Source organism: Monodon monoceros, unplaced genomic scaffold (genome assembly GCF_005190385.1).
Source record: "Monodon monoceros isolate NGI ecotype Baffin Bay Population unplaced genomic scaffold, NGI_Narwhal_1 Super_Scaffold_2, whole genome shotgun sequence".
In the NCBI taxonomy this organism is placed as follows: Eukaryota; Metazoa; Chordata; class Mammalia; order Artiodactyla; family Monodontidae; genus Monodon; species Monodon monoceros.
In genome coordinates, this window is record NW_021703776.1 from 104,105,201 (window position 1) to 104,124,497 (window position 19,297).

The 19,297-nt window shown below is 56.1% G+C and overlaps 1 protein-coding gene across 1 annotated transcript in view; it reads right to left on the reverse strand.

The window, feature by feature from the left end:
- The window catches only part of PTPRN2 (protein tyrosine phosphatase receptor type N2), a 529,168-nt gene that overhangs the window by 81,429 nt on the left and 428,442 nt on the right, over positions 1-19,297 (reverse strand). The window contains exon 13 of the mRNA XM_029234487.1: positions 10,880-11,074. Coding sequence (XP_029090320.1) covers positions 10,880-11,074 — 195 coding nt within the window. The remainder of the gene's footprint in view (positions 1-10,879; positions 11,075-19,297) is intronic.

Here is a 19,297-nt window from a genome sequence, read left to right on the forward strand (position 1 = left end):
ACACGCCCACGAGTTCTCCAGGTTTGATGGGTGAAGCGGGAGGATTAGCAGCTGTCACCCGTCTTGCTCTTCCGTTCCAGCTACAGAACTGGTACCCACCCCTCCCGACAGCTGCCTTGAGCATCACTGCAGAACACGCACCGCTGGAATCTCTCCGTGGCTACCAGCCCCTAGCATTCGGGCTCCGCTCACCTGCCCGCCTGCCCACTGGCCAAGGTGCCTGTCAGTGCACATCCCCAGGCAGCTTATCCTGCACACGCAGGTGCGCAGGCGCTTCCTGAAGCAAGGTGACCCCTTTGCCCACGTACCAAAGGGAAGTGTGGGAACCGGCCTGAACGAGGTGGCTGATCACTCTCTTTGATCACAGGGACCCACCTTGAGGTGTCTTTCTTTATTATGCAGAACATGAAGTTGGGCTTAGATATGACTGGCAAGGGGACATGAAATTAACTGGTAGCAGCACCTGCACTGTGTTTAACCCGCGATGAGTCTCACGTTCCCGGAGACAAGAAGAACCGGGTAAACTGAAGGGCCTCCTCTATAAGATGTCCAGAGACGCTGTGTAAATGGCACGGTCTGCCTTTCACAGAATTAAGGGAAATCCCCAGGAATCTACATGAAGAGGGAGGCACGTGACCTGAAGTCACTCAAGCCTTTGAGGGAGGGGGAGGGGCAGGGCCAAACGACTTCCTGTACCTCAGCCCCGGGGGTCTGGGCTTCCCCTGTCCACGTGGGGCCTTAGGGAAATCTGGCATGCAGGAGTCAGGGGGTTGGATGTGAGACCACACACGGCCCAGGACCCTCAGAAGACCACGCCGTCAGTGAAAACATTTGTTCAGGCCGCAAGAAAGCTGACCTGTCTCCACGTGGACTCAAGATGGGAAGACTTGTGGACCCTGGGCCTCACCTGGGATCGAGGGTCAAATTTACAATATATACATCATCTGGGAATCTCTGAGTGGGGAATTGATGTAAACATGGTCCTGGTTTCATGTTAGCCTGGAGTGGCTAGAATATCAATCTCAAAACCTCTCTTTTGAGGTTAACACAAAATTCCGAGAGATCGAGCCCCACTCATGAGGAGCTTATAATCCGAAACTACAGAACCCACCAGACGGCAAACATACCCAAGAGCAGCTTTCGATTCATAGGAACTTAGAAAATATAAGAATTAGATGGAAACAACCAAATGCTACATTTCTAAGAACTGAAGATATTAGAGGAGGATTGACGAGATAAGACAAGAACAACACGGCAGACATTTAAAAAAGAGTAACAGAACAGCTGCAAATGAAAAATGTCCTCCTGGAGATTACAGACACAGTGGATGGATTACACAGTAGACCAGACCCTGCCGAAGAGAAGCAGGCATACTAGATGACAGGTCTGTCTGAGGAAATCCGCTGCAATGCAGGGCAGAGGGATAAAGAGAGAAAATACGGAAGGCAGAGTCAGAACGCCCAGCATTCTCTAGTAGAGGAGAGAACTGAGGGAATGGAAGACAGTCAAATTTAAACTGTAAATGGTCTGCCATTTTCTAGAACTGATGGAAGATAGCAATTCTCTGATTCGGGAATCATAGTAAGTCCTGAGCCAAAAACAAAACGAACTGAAAAACAACCCCTCCCCGCCCGCAAAAAACCCACACATAGTAAAACAGGTCCACGCCAAGGCAAGGCACAAAGAAGTTCCAGAACAGCAGAGGTGTAGAAGTCAGGAAGAAAGTAAGAGGACCCATGAAGGAGCAGCCCCTGGACCAGCAATGAACAGCCTTTTCAACAGCTATGGCGTCAAAGGCAAGAAAACAGGATTTTTAAAGTCATGAGAGAAAATTAACTAGAATTTGATCCTTGTCTAATCTATCATGCAAGTGTGAGGATGAATTAAAGACATTTTCAGACAAAGACAGGGAGACTTTCCTATTAAAAGACTGAAAGAAGGATATAGCTTTGGAAAAGAGGAGATTTTAATCAAAACAAAGAACTGAGAACTAAGGCGTGACGGTGATGAAAAAAAATAACAGTCAATCTGAACAAGTGCTAACTATGCAAATCAGTAATAAAAATGGTTAATTTAAGGGTATAAATGTTAAGGTGAAACTAAAATACCGGGCAATGACAGTACGTGTGTCAGAGGGAGATGCCGGGTTCAGAGTCAGAGATTCTGAGTTTACTTGGGAGCAGGGCAGAGCTATGCTCGGCAAAATGATCAGGACAGTTATTAAATTATAACTGCTGAGCCAGTAGAGGGGAAAGAGGGGATACGGCCAACGCTGTCACCCCAGCAGTGGTTAGGAAACGAGGCCACAGGCACACCGTGATACTGGCACCTCACCTCCAGCATCTCTAGTTCTGAGGACGTCTGGACAGCACTGAAGATCCTGAGCGACTCTCTTTCCCCAACAACCGTACGATCACGTGGGCTTTGTAAGCCGTCATGCTTTATGGGTGGGGAAGCCCGAGGGGACGGTTTTGAGCCACCCCAGGTGTCACCCTGGGGAGCAGCCTGTGGATCTGGGACCACCTTTCATCAGAGCGTCTCTGGGTCCCTCCCCTCTGACTCCGGGAGAGAAAACATCAGAGGACAGTGGTCGCGACCCATTCAGTTCCTGCTTGTCTGTCACCAATGCCCTCACCCTCTGGCAGACGCACTCAAGTAAGTGAACAAACGAATAACCAGGTGTCACTTTTCTCGTTCAAGAAGCCGCAGTGGCCACAGACGGATGGAACACAGCCCCTCATGCTGGCGCTCCAGCCACCCAACGTCTGGCCCAGGGTCACAGCCACTCGAGGCTGCGTGCATGTCCTATTTCTCCCACGGACTCTCACCCTGTGAGCGGAATCAGGGTTCCTGGAGGAGCCGTGACCTTTCCTGCTGTCTCCTGCCCGCCCCAGGACAGCTGCTCCTCCCCGACCAGGCCCCCCAGGACGGAGACGTCTCCCAGCAAAGGAACGTGACTGGCACTTGGCTGAGTCTAGTGTATTCTAGCCATGCCCCCCTCCTCGTTTCAAGCAGATTGAAAACTTCTCAGGGGTAACACAGCGACCGTCGACTTCACTCAGGCACTCAGGAAACTTCTACTGAAAACCCCCTACGTCCAAGAGCTGTGCCAGAGCCAAGTATAGAAAGGTGAGCAGAAGTGGTCCATGGGTGAATTAGTGGCGAAAGCCTATGGTTTAGTGCAATTTCAAAAGCTACATATTATATACTATCAATCTTACACACGAGTCTGTGCAGGAACAATCAGATCACCTGCCCTGGGTCTGCACTGGTAACCGCTCTCACTCAGTTCCCGAGAGGAGCCCGATGGGCTGGAGGAATGCAGCCTCTTTCCTGGGCGTCCCATCACGTTTATCTGAGGGGGGTCCCAGTAGGCCACCGGGCACTCAGGAAACATTCCTTGTTCATATGTATGAACGGACACTTTCCAAGTGCTATTTGGATACCAGTTTCAATTTTTTCCCCTCAGAAACATTAACTCACAGACTTGCTACCAAATCTAGTGTTTGATTATTCCATCTAATTCAACAAATACCAACCGGATGCTTGATCCTACTCTGTCTTACCCTATCTTCTCACCAGCAGAAGGTCTAACATGCAAGGAAACCATTCTAGCATCATTCTAGCACTTTAAACGATAAATCAGATTTAAAAAAATAACATGGCAAGTTACATCCCTCACCAAAAATATAATAAGTAGTTCCGCACCCCCCAAGACTGGGCAGTGGAAACGGTACTCGCTGGCTTGTATCCACCAAACTGTCAAGAGTCACTGACGTGGCAGATGCCAGAGGAGCCCTGGTGCCGAGGGGCCGGCCGAGTGTGGGCAGCAGACACGATCACAGCCCTGCAACACAGGCTGCACCCCAGCGGCCAGGGCCCTCAGGAGGGGCTGCAGGCCAGCTCTCTGAGTCCACGGCTGACTCTCACGTGTGGACTAATAAATGGGCACGGAAGACAGACAAGAGTGAACTAGTTTCATTCCGACACCAAGTTAGTAAACTCGCGTTGGCATCCGTGGTTGGTGCCATGTAACACGGAGAACTCCTACCCCCGGGGTGGGCGTCCCCGCGGGACACTTCAAAAACCGTTCTTGGAAGGAACAATGAATGGCTCCCCAAATTATGACAAGTCACACACGGCTAGAGAAATGTAAACTAAACTACTTTGAAATAGCGTTTCCACTCACCAGTGGAAGATCAAAGCTGGCCAGTACCCGAGCCTCAGGAGGGTCTGGGGATACAGTGCCATTTTCTGCATAGCTGGTGGGAGCATCAATTAGTCAAACGTTCTGGCGGGAAACTCGGCAATGCCTCTCCAAATAAACAACAAGACCTAGGTTCTTCCAGAAATTCAGCCTACAGTTATTTTTACACTTGCTGTGATGCTGCAGTGGCCAAGTTTGAAAATTGCCTACATGACCTTTACTACCATACGATAAATAAGTTACTGCACGTTGAACAACAGAATAATATAGACCGTTAAGATGAGCAGAGTCACACACACTCACGTGGAGCTGTCTCCTGGACACAGCGTCACGTGAGGGACAGTGTGTAGTTCCCGGTGACAGTGTTGCCTATCGGGGAGGGCTGGGATCCCAGAAGTCGTCACATGGACGGAGGACAAGCTCTCCACGGCCTACCTTCCCACCAGCTGTGCAAGTCGTTATTAAAATGTTTCCATGAACACAAACACAAAACACAGTCCTGGAACCTGGGTGGCTGGGACTCAAACGACAGGAAAATGCTGAGAGAACGGTAAATGTAGGTCACTGTAAACTTGGTTTAAGAAGATGTAGGATTTAGAGCTAGATGCTGCTCTCGATTTGGGAATTGCTGGATGACTACCCTCCTGTGACCATGAAGATGGGCGGCCACCCGAGAACTCCGAGGAGGCAGAGGAAGGGTCCCAAGGACTGATTAAACGCCTGCTGTGTGCCAGACACACGCTGGGCACCACACACACACATGCGCGCGTGCGCGCAACTGTCCTGTCTGAGTAGCTGGGTCCTCCTGGAACCTGGGGGGCCGTCAGCAGTCTGAAGTGGGTGCCGAGCGGTTCTGGCCCCCAAGCTCACCTCGAGGGCAGGTGTTTCCGGGTCGCAGACATAGTGCTCGGGGTGAGAAAATGCACAGACACAGGGGGCTCTAGAAAAGCCCCAAGCCGCTCCGATGTGGGAACTCTGGGTTAGGGCCTGCCCGTGGCCTCCCGAGGCTGCCGTCGGGGGTCAGATCAATTCTACGGGAATGGGACTCGGGTTCACCGCATGACCCCGGCAGCAGCCCACCCGAGCGGACGCACCTTCCTCTGGCCTTGACTCCATCACCTCCTGCCCCGTCTCCCTGCTCTGGACAGTCAATGCAGCCCTGGACCTCTGACCACATGCCCTGCGTGGCTGGCCTGTAAGGCTTCCCGTGGCCATCCCCAAAGTTCTGGGAGGGCTGGCGGCCGAGGGCATAGCGTTTGATGCATTTGAGCCATTTTACTCCCAGGACGGCTTCTGTCTCAGCCTCAGGCAGGGTTCACATGGCAGGAAAGAGCTTCCATGCGAGTTTGCGCTCCTCCAAGCACAGACCACGGAGAGCAGCACCGCGGGCGGGAGCCACGGCCTCAGAGCTCCGGGTGCCTGGACGTGGGTCCTACGGCGGCAGGCAGACCCCGGCTCAGCTGGACCTGGCACCCTCGAGCAGGCACACGGCCGGAGGAAGCCCGGCCACCGTGTCAACTTCTCGGTGGCCCCGCCACCCTCACCATGAGGACAGCGGCCAGCTGAGCCTCAGACGCACATTCGGGTCACAGAAAGCAGGACCAGGGTGCACGGCAGGGACCCTGGGCGATACTCTTAGGCATATAGGTGCTGAATTTAAAGACGAAGAAAACGGGGTCGCCCCCCCCGAAACAGACCCTCGGCCTCTGGGAAGACACGTCGCTTCCTGGTTAAGCATTTAACTTACTAGACCCATGGAGGCTGATGCCAGATAAAACGAGAGCGTCCACTCGGTGCAAATGTCCAACGATCAAGGAGCGCAGGAGGCGGACACCGTGGAGAGGCCACGAGCCCTGCGGGTTGGGCTGTGACGTTGGAGGTAGCCTGTCTCCTTCGTGGACACAGCATCCTTCACCCCTCGCAGGTCCAGAGCAGCTGTCTGTCACCAAACCCTTCTGCTTCCGTAAGTTTCCCCCCTTCTGTGACGATGGGGCGGCTTGGTCACATTTTGCAACGTGGTAACTTCCCATTTTTCAGGTGTTTACATCACTGCTCTTGGTTTTCTTGTCTTCATCTGTGAAATGGGCTGAAACCAGTTCCTACTTCATGGTTTCTTAGGACAGTGCTGTTACATAAACGCTCAGTGACACTCATTCCTGTTGTATCGTACTTTGCAAGAATAAAGGGGATGCAAAGATCCAGTCCATACCCTCACCTTCAACTTGGATGAAGGCATGGCCCCTCCGTCTACACAGCTGCGTGCCGTGCACTGCCTCTGTGACCAGCGGCTGGCTTCCGGGGAACCAGGAACCAGGACGGACACCTGCTCTTGCCACCACCCACAAAGCTGCCATGCTGACACGCCAGCCTCTGAAAACAAACGTGCTCTAGAAACAGGTCTTTTCGAAGGATAGGTTCAAACGTGATCCTTTACCTTTCAAAAGGATGGACGGCAGTTCTTATGAAGCTGAGTCCCACAACTCAGCTTATGTAAAACACAACGATGTTGATAATAGTTCCATTGAGTCACTGGAACGAGGCCACCTATTTCCGGAGCTCTGCTCTGAGCCTGGTCAGACCTGGCCACGTTGCCTTGGAAAACGTGTCTTCAGAAGCCGACCAGGTTCACAGCTGAGGATGTTTCCCTTCCCGTCTCCCTCCTCTCCCGGTGACGTCGTTCCTTCTGCAAACGTCCAGCGGCTCCTACCTCGCCCGAGGCCTGGGCGCCGCATGGCTCGGGGAGCCTGTCAGGCACAGCCTCCCGGGCACCCCCTTCCTGGGCTTGCAAATCCCCCCAAAGCACCCTCACTGTGTGCCCGGGGCTGCAGTTTCCAGGGCATGTGACATTTTCCCTGTGGAGGCCCTTTTCCCCTTAGTTTCATCAAAGGAGAATTGGTTCCATTTTTTTGCCATGATCCTTTCAGCCTTAATCATTACAACTGTAGGTTCCACAGGTGCAGCATCTCACACTCTGTCTCGTTTAACCCTCACAGGGACCTCGAAGGAGGCGCTATTACTAAGCCCGTCCTGGGGATGAGAAAACGGAGGTCGAAGGATTTGTCGGGGACGTGGGACCAGGAAACAGCTGAGCTTCCAGCTTCACCCCGGTTTCTGGGGCCGCAGCGTCCGTGCCGTCAGCAGCATGCTCCCATCTCCAGATCGACCCCTTGGGCCCTGGCAGCTCGGAGGCCGTGCTGGTCTCGGCAGGAGGATGTGGCTCCTGGGAGGAGGGGCTCTCGATGGCCGGCCCTGTCCCTTCCCATGTGTCCACTGGGCAGCTGCCAGGACCTCCCCCTCCCCACTTCCCAGCACCGGCCGACACTCGTGTCCCTAAGACCTCAGTGTCTCTAGGCCTCAGTCAACACCTGCTTCCCTGGCCCCTTCCTCTGTGTCTCGTCCACCTGCTGGGATCCCTGGCTCAGCGGTAATTAGGTCCCTCCCTGCAGTTCAGCTACGCTCGGCCTCCTCCGCCGTGAAGACCACACGGAGCACCTGGGCTGGCGGCAGTGGCTTTGTCATCTGCACAGCGGCCCGCGACCTCCCGCCAGCCGGAGACCTTCGTTCTTCCACGGAAAGCCCTGCCTCCTTTCCACGGGAGGGCGAATTCTGCTCACCCCTAGGAGAAGCGTCTGTTCCGAGAGCTCTGTACCACGGCTCCCAGCGCGAAGCCACAGCACATACACCAACATCACACTGCAGTGGGTGGAGCGACAGTGAGAGGGGGAAGGCGCTCGGGGCTGAGGGCGCCTCCCAGGCCAGCCCTCCGACAGTCCTCCAGCAACAGGTCAGTATTTGGCTTCTCGGCTTCTTATACCGCTCGTTCCTTCCAAGGCACCTCCATCCTCTGCCAAGGAGAACGTTCCAGTTCTGCACACCGGCCTCCTGAGCTACTCCTCGCTTCCACCCAGTTGTCCAAACGTGAGTAGCTTGGCGGTTGGTTCCACCACGTCTTTAACTTGAAATGTCACATCTGTGTCACGTTCACGAGAGCAGCTAAGCATCAGGGACGGCGGGTTCCTGGGACTTGCCTGGACTTCACATAACTTACCTCGGGGCCTCTGAAACCTCAGCGCGTGCTTCAGGGAGATGGCTGTGGCGGCTGTCTGATGACCGGGACGGTCCTGACGGAGGGCCGGATGGCTGAGCACCACACGCCGGTCTCCCTGTGGCCTTAATGAGTCGGGAGGTCGGGGCTCCCGTGTGTCCTGAGGTCCGGCACAGGCGGCTTCGCTGCAGCCCTTGCAGATGGGAAGCCAGCATCCACGTGCCAGTGACAAGACAGGCCCTGCGAACGTGGCTCTGGTCTGGCTGAATGTGTCCTGTGAGGAAGGGCAGCAGTTTCGGAGCCTAAAAGACGAGCCATTTTACTTGCTTTCGTGGATGAGAAGGTGTAAAAATGCCAAGTGGGGCCCCCTTCTGCCACGTCTCCACACCTCGGGGTCCCGTACGGGGGGCCGAAGACCACGGTGGGGCCGAGAAAACCCCTCTGTAAGTGGGTGAGAGGGCAGAAAACAGGACTGGGGCGTGAGGGCCAGACGCTGGGGTGGGCACGGTGGGGTCCCCGTGGCTGAGCTGGACCCTCTCCCCGGTGCCCAGCACCTGCTCCCCACTCAGAGTCAGGAGGAGTAGCCGGTGACCCCAATTCAAAGGAAGCGTCGGTCGGTTAACAAGAAGAAGCCTTGAGTCCAGGGGGCGGCCAAGCGCCCGCAGGTTTCTGGGTTGGTCGGCGGTGGACATGGGTTTGGAAACTGTGTTGCCGTCATCGCCCGGGGGACGCCTCGCGTTAGGCTCGGCCGCGGGGTGGCCTGCAGACGGCGGGTCAGCTCTGTAGTGCGGGGACTTCAGCTGAGAGGCCACCACCAGGCTCCCTGTCACATCTGCCATCCCACACGGGTACCGCAAAACACAGTTTACTACGAAACTACAATGTGTTCACGTCCCATTCGGAGGTGAGATACCGTGGAGCTGTAGCTCAGTCGTCCTGACATATGAATACACCAGAATATGATAAAGGCTCTCGAGATGCATCTCGCCGCCACCAACCTGTCAGATAAACACTCCTGGCTGATGTGTTGGCCCCAAAACCGAATCTCATCAGAAATCTGAATGAGATTGGTGGAGTTTCCTTTTCTAAAAGGGACGCACGTTGAAACGTTCTCTAAACTAATATAACTGTTATTTGTCCAGAGAAGAGGTTCCTTCCGAGTTCCTGGCTGTGGGCGCACAGTAGGACGGCAGCACACGTCTGCAACTTGAGCAATGCGTCGTCTCCTCCGGAAACTGCGAACCCTGGGACTCAGGCCCCAGCCGCACGCGACCACAGTGGAGCCTTGGGAGCACCGCGTGCTCCCAGCCCAGGCCCTCCGTCCACATCCGCGTGGGGAGGAGGCAGAGGGAGGCGTCAGCTCAGCCGCACTGATCAGACGAGCTGAACCTCTCAACTTCGGCTTCCCTCGTCTGTTATCTCTGCTCTGAGGTGCCCCTCAGTCCCCACGTCTGGCACCTGTGCCTCCTGCCCCCAGATCGGACATCCCGGGAGTGGGCGCCTCCACCCCGCAACGTCCTGGGGGCATCCCCAGACCCACCTCCAGGCTCCACACTGAGGCTCTTCAGTGCAAACGTGGTTTCCCAGCTGCTCTGGGGTGACTGTCTGTGTCCTCCCACATTCTGGTGTGGAATCCTAACCCCCAAGGTGATGGTGTCACGAGGTAGGGCCCTCATGACGGGGTCAGTGCCCTAATGAGACCCCACAGAGCTTCCTGCCCCTCCCACACGTGAGGACATGGCGAGAAGCTGCCGTCTGTGAGCCAGGACTCGGGCTCCCACCAGACCCCAGACCCACTGGGCCTCCATCTTAGCCTTCCAGCCTCCAGACAGAGAGTTAATTAAGTGTCTGTTCAAGCCGCCAGAAGGGACCAAGACACTGGCCTTCCCAGTCCCTTCCCCTTCCTGGGAAGTTAGCTGTGCAGTGGAAACTCTCCCCTGATCCACGAGAGCCCCAATGCTCCGGGGGTTAGTGACTCAGGCTCTGCCCTTTGTCACTCGAAGCCCCATCCCCAGTAGGAGAGACTATGGCCAGTGTGACGGTCACTGAACGGGGAGAGAGAGACCTGTGGCCTGGAGACCTGGGAGGGCGGTGTCCACGCAGCCATCAGCAATCGTCCACACAGCAAGAAGCGCTGAGTTGTGAACCAACCCTCTTAATAAAACTTGGACAGTAATCACGCATCAAGCACCACGTGCTCCAGGACGGGCAGGGGGCGGGTTCATCCTGGGGAGAGGGCTCCCTGCCAGGGAGGCTTCTGCACTGGACAGGGCCTCTGAAGGGCATACGAAGCAGCTGACCCCTCCCACGTCACTTTTAACGAGAAGCAGCCTGTGAGCGACATGCATTCACCCAAAGGCTGCTCAGTGAGTTGGGGGCTGGAGGAAGGAGAGGACTGCGTCTGGAGTCGGGTGCACATGGTCGGCGCTCACCCATGCGCATTCCCAGGGTGGGGGCCGAGGGTTCTGTGCAGAGCCGGGACGACGCTCCCTCGGGGGGCCCTGGGCAGAGGGGCTGGACATGGGGTGCCCTCCTCCTGTCGCCTCAGGCCGCACGCTAGGGAGCTGGGCCCCCAAGCCTCTCACGGGCACTCCCTCCTAACCCCGCGCAGAGAGCGCAGGCCTTACCAGGACCATGTGGCCGGTGGAGATGTCCATGTTGGGCTGCACGGGCTCCTCCGACCAGGACGAGGTGCTGCCCCGCGCGGAGGGGCTGGGCATCGGCCCGTCACTGAACTGGGAGGACACGCTGCTGACGCGGGACGTGTGCGCGGTCTCCGGGCGCTCGGACGGGCGCGCGGCCATGCGCTGCCGGCACAGCTCCTGCAAGACAGCGGGCGCCGGTCAGAGCCTCCCTACCTGCGTCCCCAGGGCCAGGGCCAACGGGATCCACCCGTGACCACGCACAGATGTACACACGCCACACAGAGACACACACAGGTACACACACGCCACACAGAGACACACACGGGCACATACGCAGTAGACACACACACCCCCGACACAGATATACACACAGATGTACACAGATACACACAGATAGATACGCTATAGACACATGCAGATACATACACACGTACACAGAGACACACATAGACACACACAGACATAAACAGATACACAGACACACACAGATAGACACGCACAGATTCAGAAGGGGCCGCTGGGCCAACTCTGGCCTCCCTGGACACTCAGAATGGCGTGTCATGTGCACTAACTCAGGCCCCTTCCTTATCAGAACGTGGGCCCAGGTGGGGGGGAATGGACTTTACACTGGACTGAAACACAGAAGAGGGTACCAGGCTCAGGACGTTTGCAGAAAAAACCCTCTTTTTGGTTCTACTTGTTCTCAAAACATCGCTCCGACTGGTAAAGCCCACACGGGAGGGAATCCAGAGAAGCGCATACGACAGGGAAAGTGCAGGGCGGATGGGGAACGTGGCCCCCTGGGCGGACACCAGACATGGGGCTCGCGCTGACGGACGAGCCCCCCACCCGACAGAGCTCGGCTGGGTCAGTGCGGAGTCTTGGGCTGCCTCGTACAGGGATGCGTGACCAGCCTGGCCGGGGAGGCCCCTCCGTGCCTGTGGCCCTGCAGCCGCCAGACTCGGGTCTCGGCCGTCACGCGGCCCCCGGGAGACTCAGCCGGGCGCCCTGCTCCCACCACTTCTGAGCGACCAAGCGCCCTTGGGGAGAATTCAACAGTCACGATTCGGTGACTCCCAGCCTCTGCCCAGTGAACACATCACTGTCACCCGAGCCGTCAAACAAAACGACGTCAAGAAGTTTATAAGAGCATCTGAGTCCAAGAGTTGAAAACTTGTTCAGGGGCGAAAGGACTCGTTGGAGGTCTGAGGCCCCACACGCCCCTTGCTCTTCACCTGGTGCCATCAGGGGGCCGCAGCCCACTCGCCCAACCAGTGCCGCGCGCCACAGGCCTCTCAACTCCCGCGGGCACGGCCTCGGCCACGGGGCTGGTCCCCGCTTCCTGTCCTCTCACGCGGCTGCCGCTTACTGGGCACTAAGGGTCGTCATGAGGCCGCTGAGGTCTCGCTCTCCCCGGGGACGCGGTGCCGGCTCCTCCCCAGGTCGGAGGACGGCTCAGACGCTTTGAGGGGGGCCGGCTGGATGTGAACCCCCAGCCCCGCTAGAGCACCTGGCGACGGGGATCAGTGTGGGCACCTGGAGGAGGCGGCGGAAGAGACGAACTAGAAGAAAACAGGGCCAGCGGTAAGGGTGGGGTCTCCCTGCCCAGGGCTGAGGAATTTCACACGGCTTCTAGACAACAAATGTGTGAAATTCCCCCCACGTTTCCTCAGAGTCTTAAAAACAAAAAGAAACCCAGACATGTCGGGCGATTGTGATAAGGCAGATGGTACTAGGGACCAAGCCCGTGTCTCCCTGCTTTCCCGCTTCTGCGTGGGGAACATTACTTGATTCTGGGAGTGCCCGCCAGAAAGTGTTTCTGCAGTAATTTCTGTGGTTTCCTTTAGTTCACCCAGAAGAACAGGCCCGATGACCTTAGGCTGAGAGAGCTCAGAAGACGTCCTCCAAGAACCTGCTCCTCTGGCGAAGATGTGAGATGTCTGAGATTCACCTTCTGAAAAGCAAAACATTGGAGCAGCTGGGTGTCTGCCCGTGGAGGTGCCAGGGATGAAGAGTGACGGCCAAGCCTGGATTCCCGTCCCTCTCCGGTCCCTGTGGAGAGTGGAGTGCCCTGGGCGGGGTGAACTTGGGTCAGGCGCTCAAGGCCCCCAAGCCTGAGTGCTGTCACTTAAAAATGGAAGGAACAGGACAGTACAGAAGATGAAAAGGGTTCATGTGTGTGAGATGCCCGGTGCGGTGCCTGCCATGAGGTCCCATAGTCAATCAGTGCAACGGTAGAGGTACTGGTGCAGTGAAGATAAGAATAATTCTTTAAACCAGAACAAATTCTCGACGGCTTGGCGAGTTCAAAGATATTTCTAAAGGAAGCAAGAATTTTAGAGGTGGAGGCGCCCACAGAGCATCCGCTCAGGCCTCCTCATTTGATAGATGATTAGGACTGACTTACAGGCTCGGTGAAGGCCTCACAGGTGCCTGGGGGTCCCCGGGGACTGAACCTGTGACTCAGGCCCAGCCCTCTTCCCGCTGCTGCTGCGAGCGGATTCCCCATGTGGGTCTTTGTTTTTAAAAATAAAAGCTGCAGTAAAGATCCAAGAAGAAACCGTCACCCCCATTTCCAACAGCAAACAATGCCGGACATCGGGGCCTGGACCGGAGAGAGGAGCCCGGAGGCTGGCAGCCCGGGTGATGGTGCTTTGCCTGTGCACAGGGGAGGTTCCCGGGCTGCGCAGGGACCCCGGGGGGGTGGGTGGGTGGGTGGGTCAGGCCTTCACCACATGCTTCCATCTGCAAATAAAAATGGGTGCACCTGCTGAGGTGGGACGCCTGACCTCGCACTGACCGTAGTCCCGTTTCTACCTCTGGACTACCTGAGAGGTGGTGAAGCCAGGGTCTCTGGAAGGGTCAGGCGGTGGTGGGACCCCCGTGGTGGAAGCACTGCTCCTGGGAGGCCTGGGGGGGTCCTGTCCAGCCCCGGTGGCTGGGTGGGAGGGGATGTGACACACCTGGGGCACAGCAGCCCCCGTGCCCCAACCTCCCGTGAACCACCAGCGGAGGTGTGTTCCGAGGGCCGTGAGGAGACATTAGGGGAGCCCCTGCCTCCACAAAACTGCCCATGACACGCCCACCAGGCCACCCAGGCTGCGAGGCAGCTCCTCCTAGAACCTGGCCCAGGGCGCACCTGTTCCTCCAGAGGCTGCAATGAGAAGGTAACACATTTCACGTCGATTCTTTCTTAGCTTCCAGGAGACTCCCATCCGCTCACATCCTGGAGTCTTGGCGATGCCTGACCCTGAGTCCCGGCTGCAGCTGTTACTGGCTGTGTGACCTTGGGCAAACCACCGAACCTCTCTGGGCCTCAGAGAGGCACCAACCTGGCAGCTCTCGGCAGACGCATCTGGGTGACTGTCAGCCCTCGTCGCTAACCTCCTCAGCAAACCACACGTCCAACACTGCGCTGGATGCTGGGCACGCCGGGCGGATGCAACCAGGGCCCGAATTCCGGGGGCTCACAGGCCAGCGGAGCTGAGCAGTGACAAGAGGTAGGGAGGTGTCAGGACGGGAGCCCCGGTCAGCGTGGAGCTGTGGGCGGGGACCCGGCGGGAAAAAAACAGCTCTGGAGGCTGGGATGTGGGTGGTTCGGGCCCACGGGGCTGCAAGAGCTTCCCCGCGGGTGGGGCTGCAGGTCGGGGAGCACGGGGACGGGACCGTCCCGTGTCACCCCTGGGGCGGTGGTGCTGGTGTCCCCGTCCCGCATCTTCGCTTTGCCCCCGTTAGTGTGTTTGGGTTTCTGGAATTAAGATGTTGGAAGCAAGCCGTGTGTGTGTGGCCCAAGGCCCACCTGTGCTGATGGGCTCTGGACACGTCGGAGGGAACCGTTCACCTGCGGATGGCATCTCCCTGCACCGCACCTGTGGCTGAGGCAGCGTGGCTCGTGGCTGTGGCTGAAGTCTTCCTGGTCCCTTCAGCCTGCAGCTCAGCTCGCCCACGGGGGTCTGCCTGCTGCACTCCGCGAGGCCGGGGTCCGAGCCACATCGTCCTGACCTGAGACACAGGTTGAATGACGTCGGGCTCAGATTCGGCTGTTGCACGAGCGGCAGTTGGGGAGCCAGAGCAGGGCCAGAGCTGCCACTGGCTTCAGAACGACAGGGCTGGGGGAGCCAGGCCACGCACACGCCTGGACCACAAGGTGGCAAGGTCCACCTCCACTGCTGCCCTTGAGCTTAACACAAGAAGGCCAGGCCTATCTGTTTGTGACAGAAACAGGGATCACTCGAAAGTGGTTCAGTCTGAGCGTGAGTCTGGTGATCACGCCCCCCAGTAGGAGACACACCGGTCCCGCTGCTTGAGGAAGGGGCTCGGGTGAATCTTCAATCATGGCCTGTTCTGCGTGGTCCCAGGCAGAGTCCCTCCGTGTCCCTGTGGCCGCCGCCTGACCCCGAGCCCTGAGCTCTCACGTCTGGACACGCATCCTCCCCTGCTATGTCACCCTCCTTGCGCTGTCACAAGACTCTCTAGGTGTCCCCAGAGAGGCAGGCACGATGCAAAGAGATGCAGAAATCTCTGGGGGAGTTACTGCATGGCCTTTGAAATTAGTCCTTTATGTTGATTATAGCTTCTAAATTAATAACAGAAATTCTATATTTTGTCCATGCTCTGCACTATTGCTTTAAAATTTCTAAGGAACAATGAACTTCTTTTTAGAACATTACTACCTGCCTTAGTAATGGTCTGGCCAGGACACTAACTGGATAGTTTTGAAATCCCTTAGGTTTATGGTTTTGTGGGGACGTTTCAGCCCACGCTCCGCAGATCTGAACCTCTCAGGAGGGCCGTCAGCCGTGGGTTTACCAGGGAGCTCTTGCTTCCATGCCTCTCCCCTCCCCAGACCAGATGGTGACGCTGTGAGCCTCCTTCTTCACTTAAAAGTATCATCTCTCCCTAAAAAGGCCTCCGCAGCCCACACGGCAAGGTTGAAGGCACGACCCCACTGACCCCTTTGAGCCACGGGCTGGGCTGAAACATTTATTTTAAATGTAATTTGAAGTTCCCATCACGCAGGGAACTGCTATCAGGTCAAAGCCCTTCCCTGAGCTTACTGGCTGCATTTATTACCGATAAGGGCCACGCACGATAGGACAGGACACTCATATCATCAAGTGACAAACACCACCATCAACCAGATCAGCCTCGTGGAAGTAATGCCCTGTGGAGGCAGTTTAAAGTTCAGAGCTGTGGTCATCCGTGGAGGGCATCTTATTTGAGCAAAAGGTAACTGACAACGCTAAATGAACTACACAGCCTGCTCTGAAAGAAACCTGGAGACTTAAGTTTTGAACTTCTCCTAATTTATAATCCTGGCAGCAAGCAGGAAGGGCAGGATCCACACCCGGAACACCAACTGCCCGGGTTAGGTCATGGAAACCCCAAAATGATACCAAGCCCATCGAGGTGCTAATTAAGGCGTAAATTCACTAAAATCATAATTCCCTTCGACTTTACAGATGCAGCACGTCCTCAGCGGGGCCTCGTCCTGAGCACAGAGGAGAGTTTGGCAAAGAGTCTTTACCTGGCTGGATAAAGAGGTGCGGCACCTTCCAGCCCCTCCATTGAAAAGAATCTTTTCAGGTGTTTAAGACCCGGACTAACTCGCCTTTAATTAAAATATGGCTTTGCTTATGATCTAGGACGGCACTACCTTCGTAAAAATGATCCCGAGCATTTAGCTCGATGACCTTGAGTTGATAAACACAAGTACCATCCTCGTGTAGCGAGAGATTCACACACCCAATGACCAAGAGGCAGACCTACACATGGGGTCAACCAGCCATCCATGGGTTCCCTTCAAACGGCTCTTTGCTCAGGGTGTCCCCCGTCCAGCGCTGCAGACCACCAGCCGCCGAGCACAGAGCCGGACACCCTCTGGGCTGCACCCGCAGACGTGGGGAGCCTCTCCCACCCGAGTGCTCACTCGGGCTGTGAGCCGGTGCCCTGGGTCCCAAACCACTCCCACCAAGAGTTTGGCCAAGTCTGTTTTCTCATCCAGTGCCTACACTTTAGCAGGAAAGAGAAAACCGATGTGTGTGTGAATGAAAAGAAAGTCGTTTTCCGACAGCAGAAGGGAAATCACTTATTTGGGGGCCGTGGTGCTTCGTCTTTCAGGATGTCTGTCTCTGAAGAGGGGCCTCGGGCCAGAGGTGACTCATCTCAGCGTGGCTGTGCCTTTCTAGCTTCTGGACCCTCGCAGGTGTGGAGAAGAATCACTGAGGAAGGCAGATGCGAGTCATCCCAAGCTCCCGATGAGGACGCTCACACAGTCGTGGGCAGATGCTGTTGAGCCCACGTTTGTACCACCAGTGATGGCGGGGCCTCTACGCTTGGGAAGCAGGTGCTCTAGGGCCATCTGTGTCTTAGGAACAAGTCCCAGGGAGAAGATGAAATCCATCAGTGGGAGAGAACGCCGCCCAAGACAGACCCTGGTCCACGCCGTGCATCCAGGGTCGAGGCAAGGACTCGGGCCCACATCACCCGGGTCTGAATCCCGGCTCAGCCACTTAGGAGCTGCGTGACTTTGGACAAGTTGCCTGAGTGCCTCAGTTTCCTAATCTATGGAGTGGGGATGGCTGCACAGGGCTGCTGGGAGGATTCCACGAGCAAACATGTGAAGCTGTTAACACAGCGCTGGGCGTGAGGCCAGCATGCAGCCCCCATCCACACCTTCCTTCTGCTGGACGCAGCCTCCCTGCCGAGCTTCCTCGTCTGCAGCCGGGTGCGGGAAGGGAGTCGGGACACCAGGTGAGGTCCTGCTCCCAGGGCACCAGAACTAAAAGACGTGGATCCACTCGGGCCGTCCCTCTGCTGGTCCATGGCACCAAGGGCCGTGTGGAACCCAGTTTGCCGACCGACCGCTGTCTTTAGCAAGAAGAATCTCTCCCCTCCCTTCCTGGGGAAAGCAGAGTTTAGAAGTTTCTAAGGAGAAAAGAACAGCATTTTCACAGTCCCCCTAAATTCAGATGCTCAGTCACAAAATACGCGTGAAGCCCGTGCCCCGCTATCTTAAAATATCCAAATGGCTCCTCGTTGGTCAAAAAAGGTGAGACAGGAGCACAGGCTCTCCATCAAGAAAATGTGAATCACCCATCTTGGTGCCGCTGGGGGTGCCTCCCGGAGGTCCAGCCAGCGCAGCAGACACGCCAGCCCTGCCGGCCACCCCTGAGTGGGGGCAGGTCTGCAGAGCAGAGTCAGTGCAGGATCTGTTCAAGTCCGAGAGCTTTCCATTTTCAGAGGCAGTCCTTAGGGTACGAGGATGCGGGCTAAGAAAACAGGATCACACCGCACGTTCTGATGTGCCGTCATTTTCTGTAAAGCCGCCTGCTTCTCTGTTACCTACGGAGCCCAGGCCCTGGGATGTGTCTGCAGAGTCTCCAAGTGTCTTATGGTTCTTTGTAACACAATTTGCAAAGTAGGTTGACTAGGACTCCGGCAGAAGAAATCCTTCCATACACATAACAACAAATGTGTGAGACAAACAAATGTCTCATCAAATGTCTCATCTCTCGAATCTTCATCTGACGGGGGAGATTGCAGACAGTGGGACTCACTCTGAGAGAAAAGACTCGCCATCCCCAGATTCTGCCAAAGGATAGACAGGACTCCACAGGCTTGAGAAAAACCTCTTTCTTTGTACCTTTCAAGGAACAACGGGAACAAAGCAGTGGACGGCCTGAGTGCGCACACAAAGGCGGCCGGGTTTTTAGGGTTATTTGGGGAGCGTAATTAGTGGTAACAGGGCAAAACCAAGGCAGGATGCACAAAGCCAGGGAGAAAGCGAAATGGGTTCATTAGGGGGTGTGCGCGGGGCGGGGGGCAATTACTCTCCAGATGGAGAAAACGCTCAAAAGGAGTGGCCTCCCTGGGAGGGGCCTGAGCCCAGCTCGTAGGGCACCAATAGCGGCCACAGAGCCGCTGTGACAGAGAGGAGTCACACAGACGCTCGGCGGTGACAGTAAATACAAGCACTGTGGTCAACGCCCCAAAAGGCAGGAGGTGAGCCCTGGCAAGTCCCCTCGGGGTGGGGGACAGGTGGTGTTTATATTGTGCTCATTTGTATTCTCTAAACTGAGGAGGCATTATTTTTGTTAAAAAAACCCATACAGGGTATGTTTAAAATACAGCAAATTCTGCACTGAATATGATTAAGCTTGAGTGAAATGTCTGGGGAAAGCAGGGGACAAAACATCCCGGATGGTCAGGGGCCAGGAACGTCTCGTCAAGAAAAAGCATAGGAAGAAAAGCAAAGCCTTGTCTGATCAGCCGGCTCTCCTCCAATAGCTGTGAGCGCACAGCAAGTGTGACACGGAAGGAATGGCCTGGCCTTCGAGGCTGGCGGGGTGGCTGTGAGCACAGAACCGGGGACACATGAAGCGGTTTAGGGGAGGGATT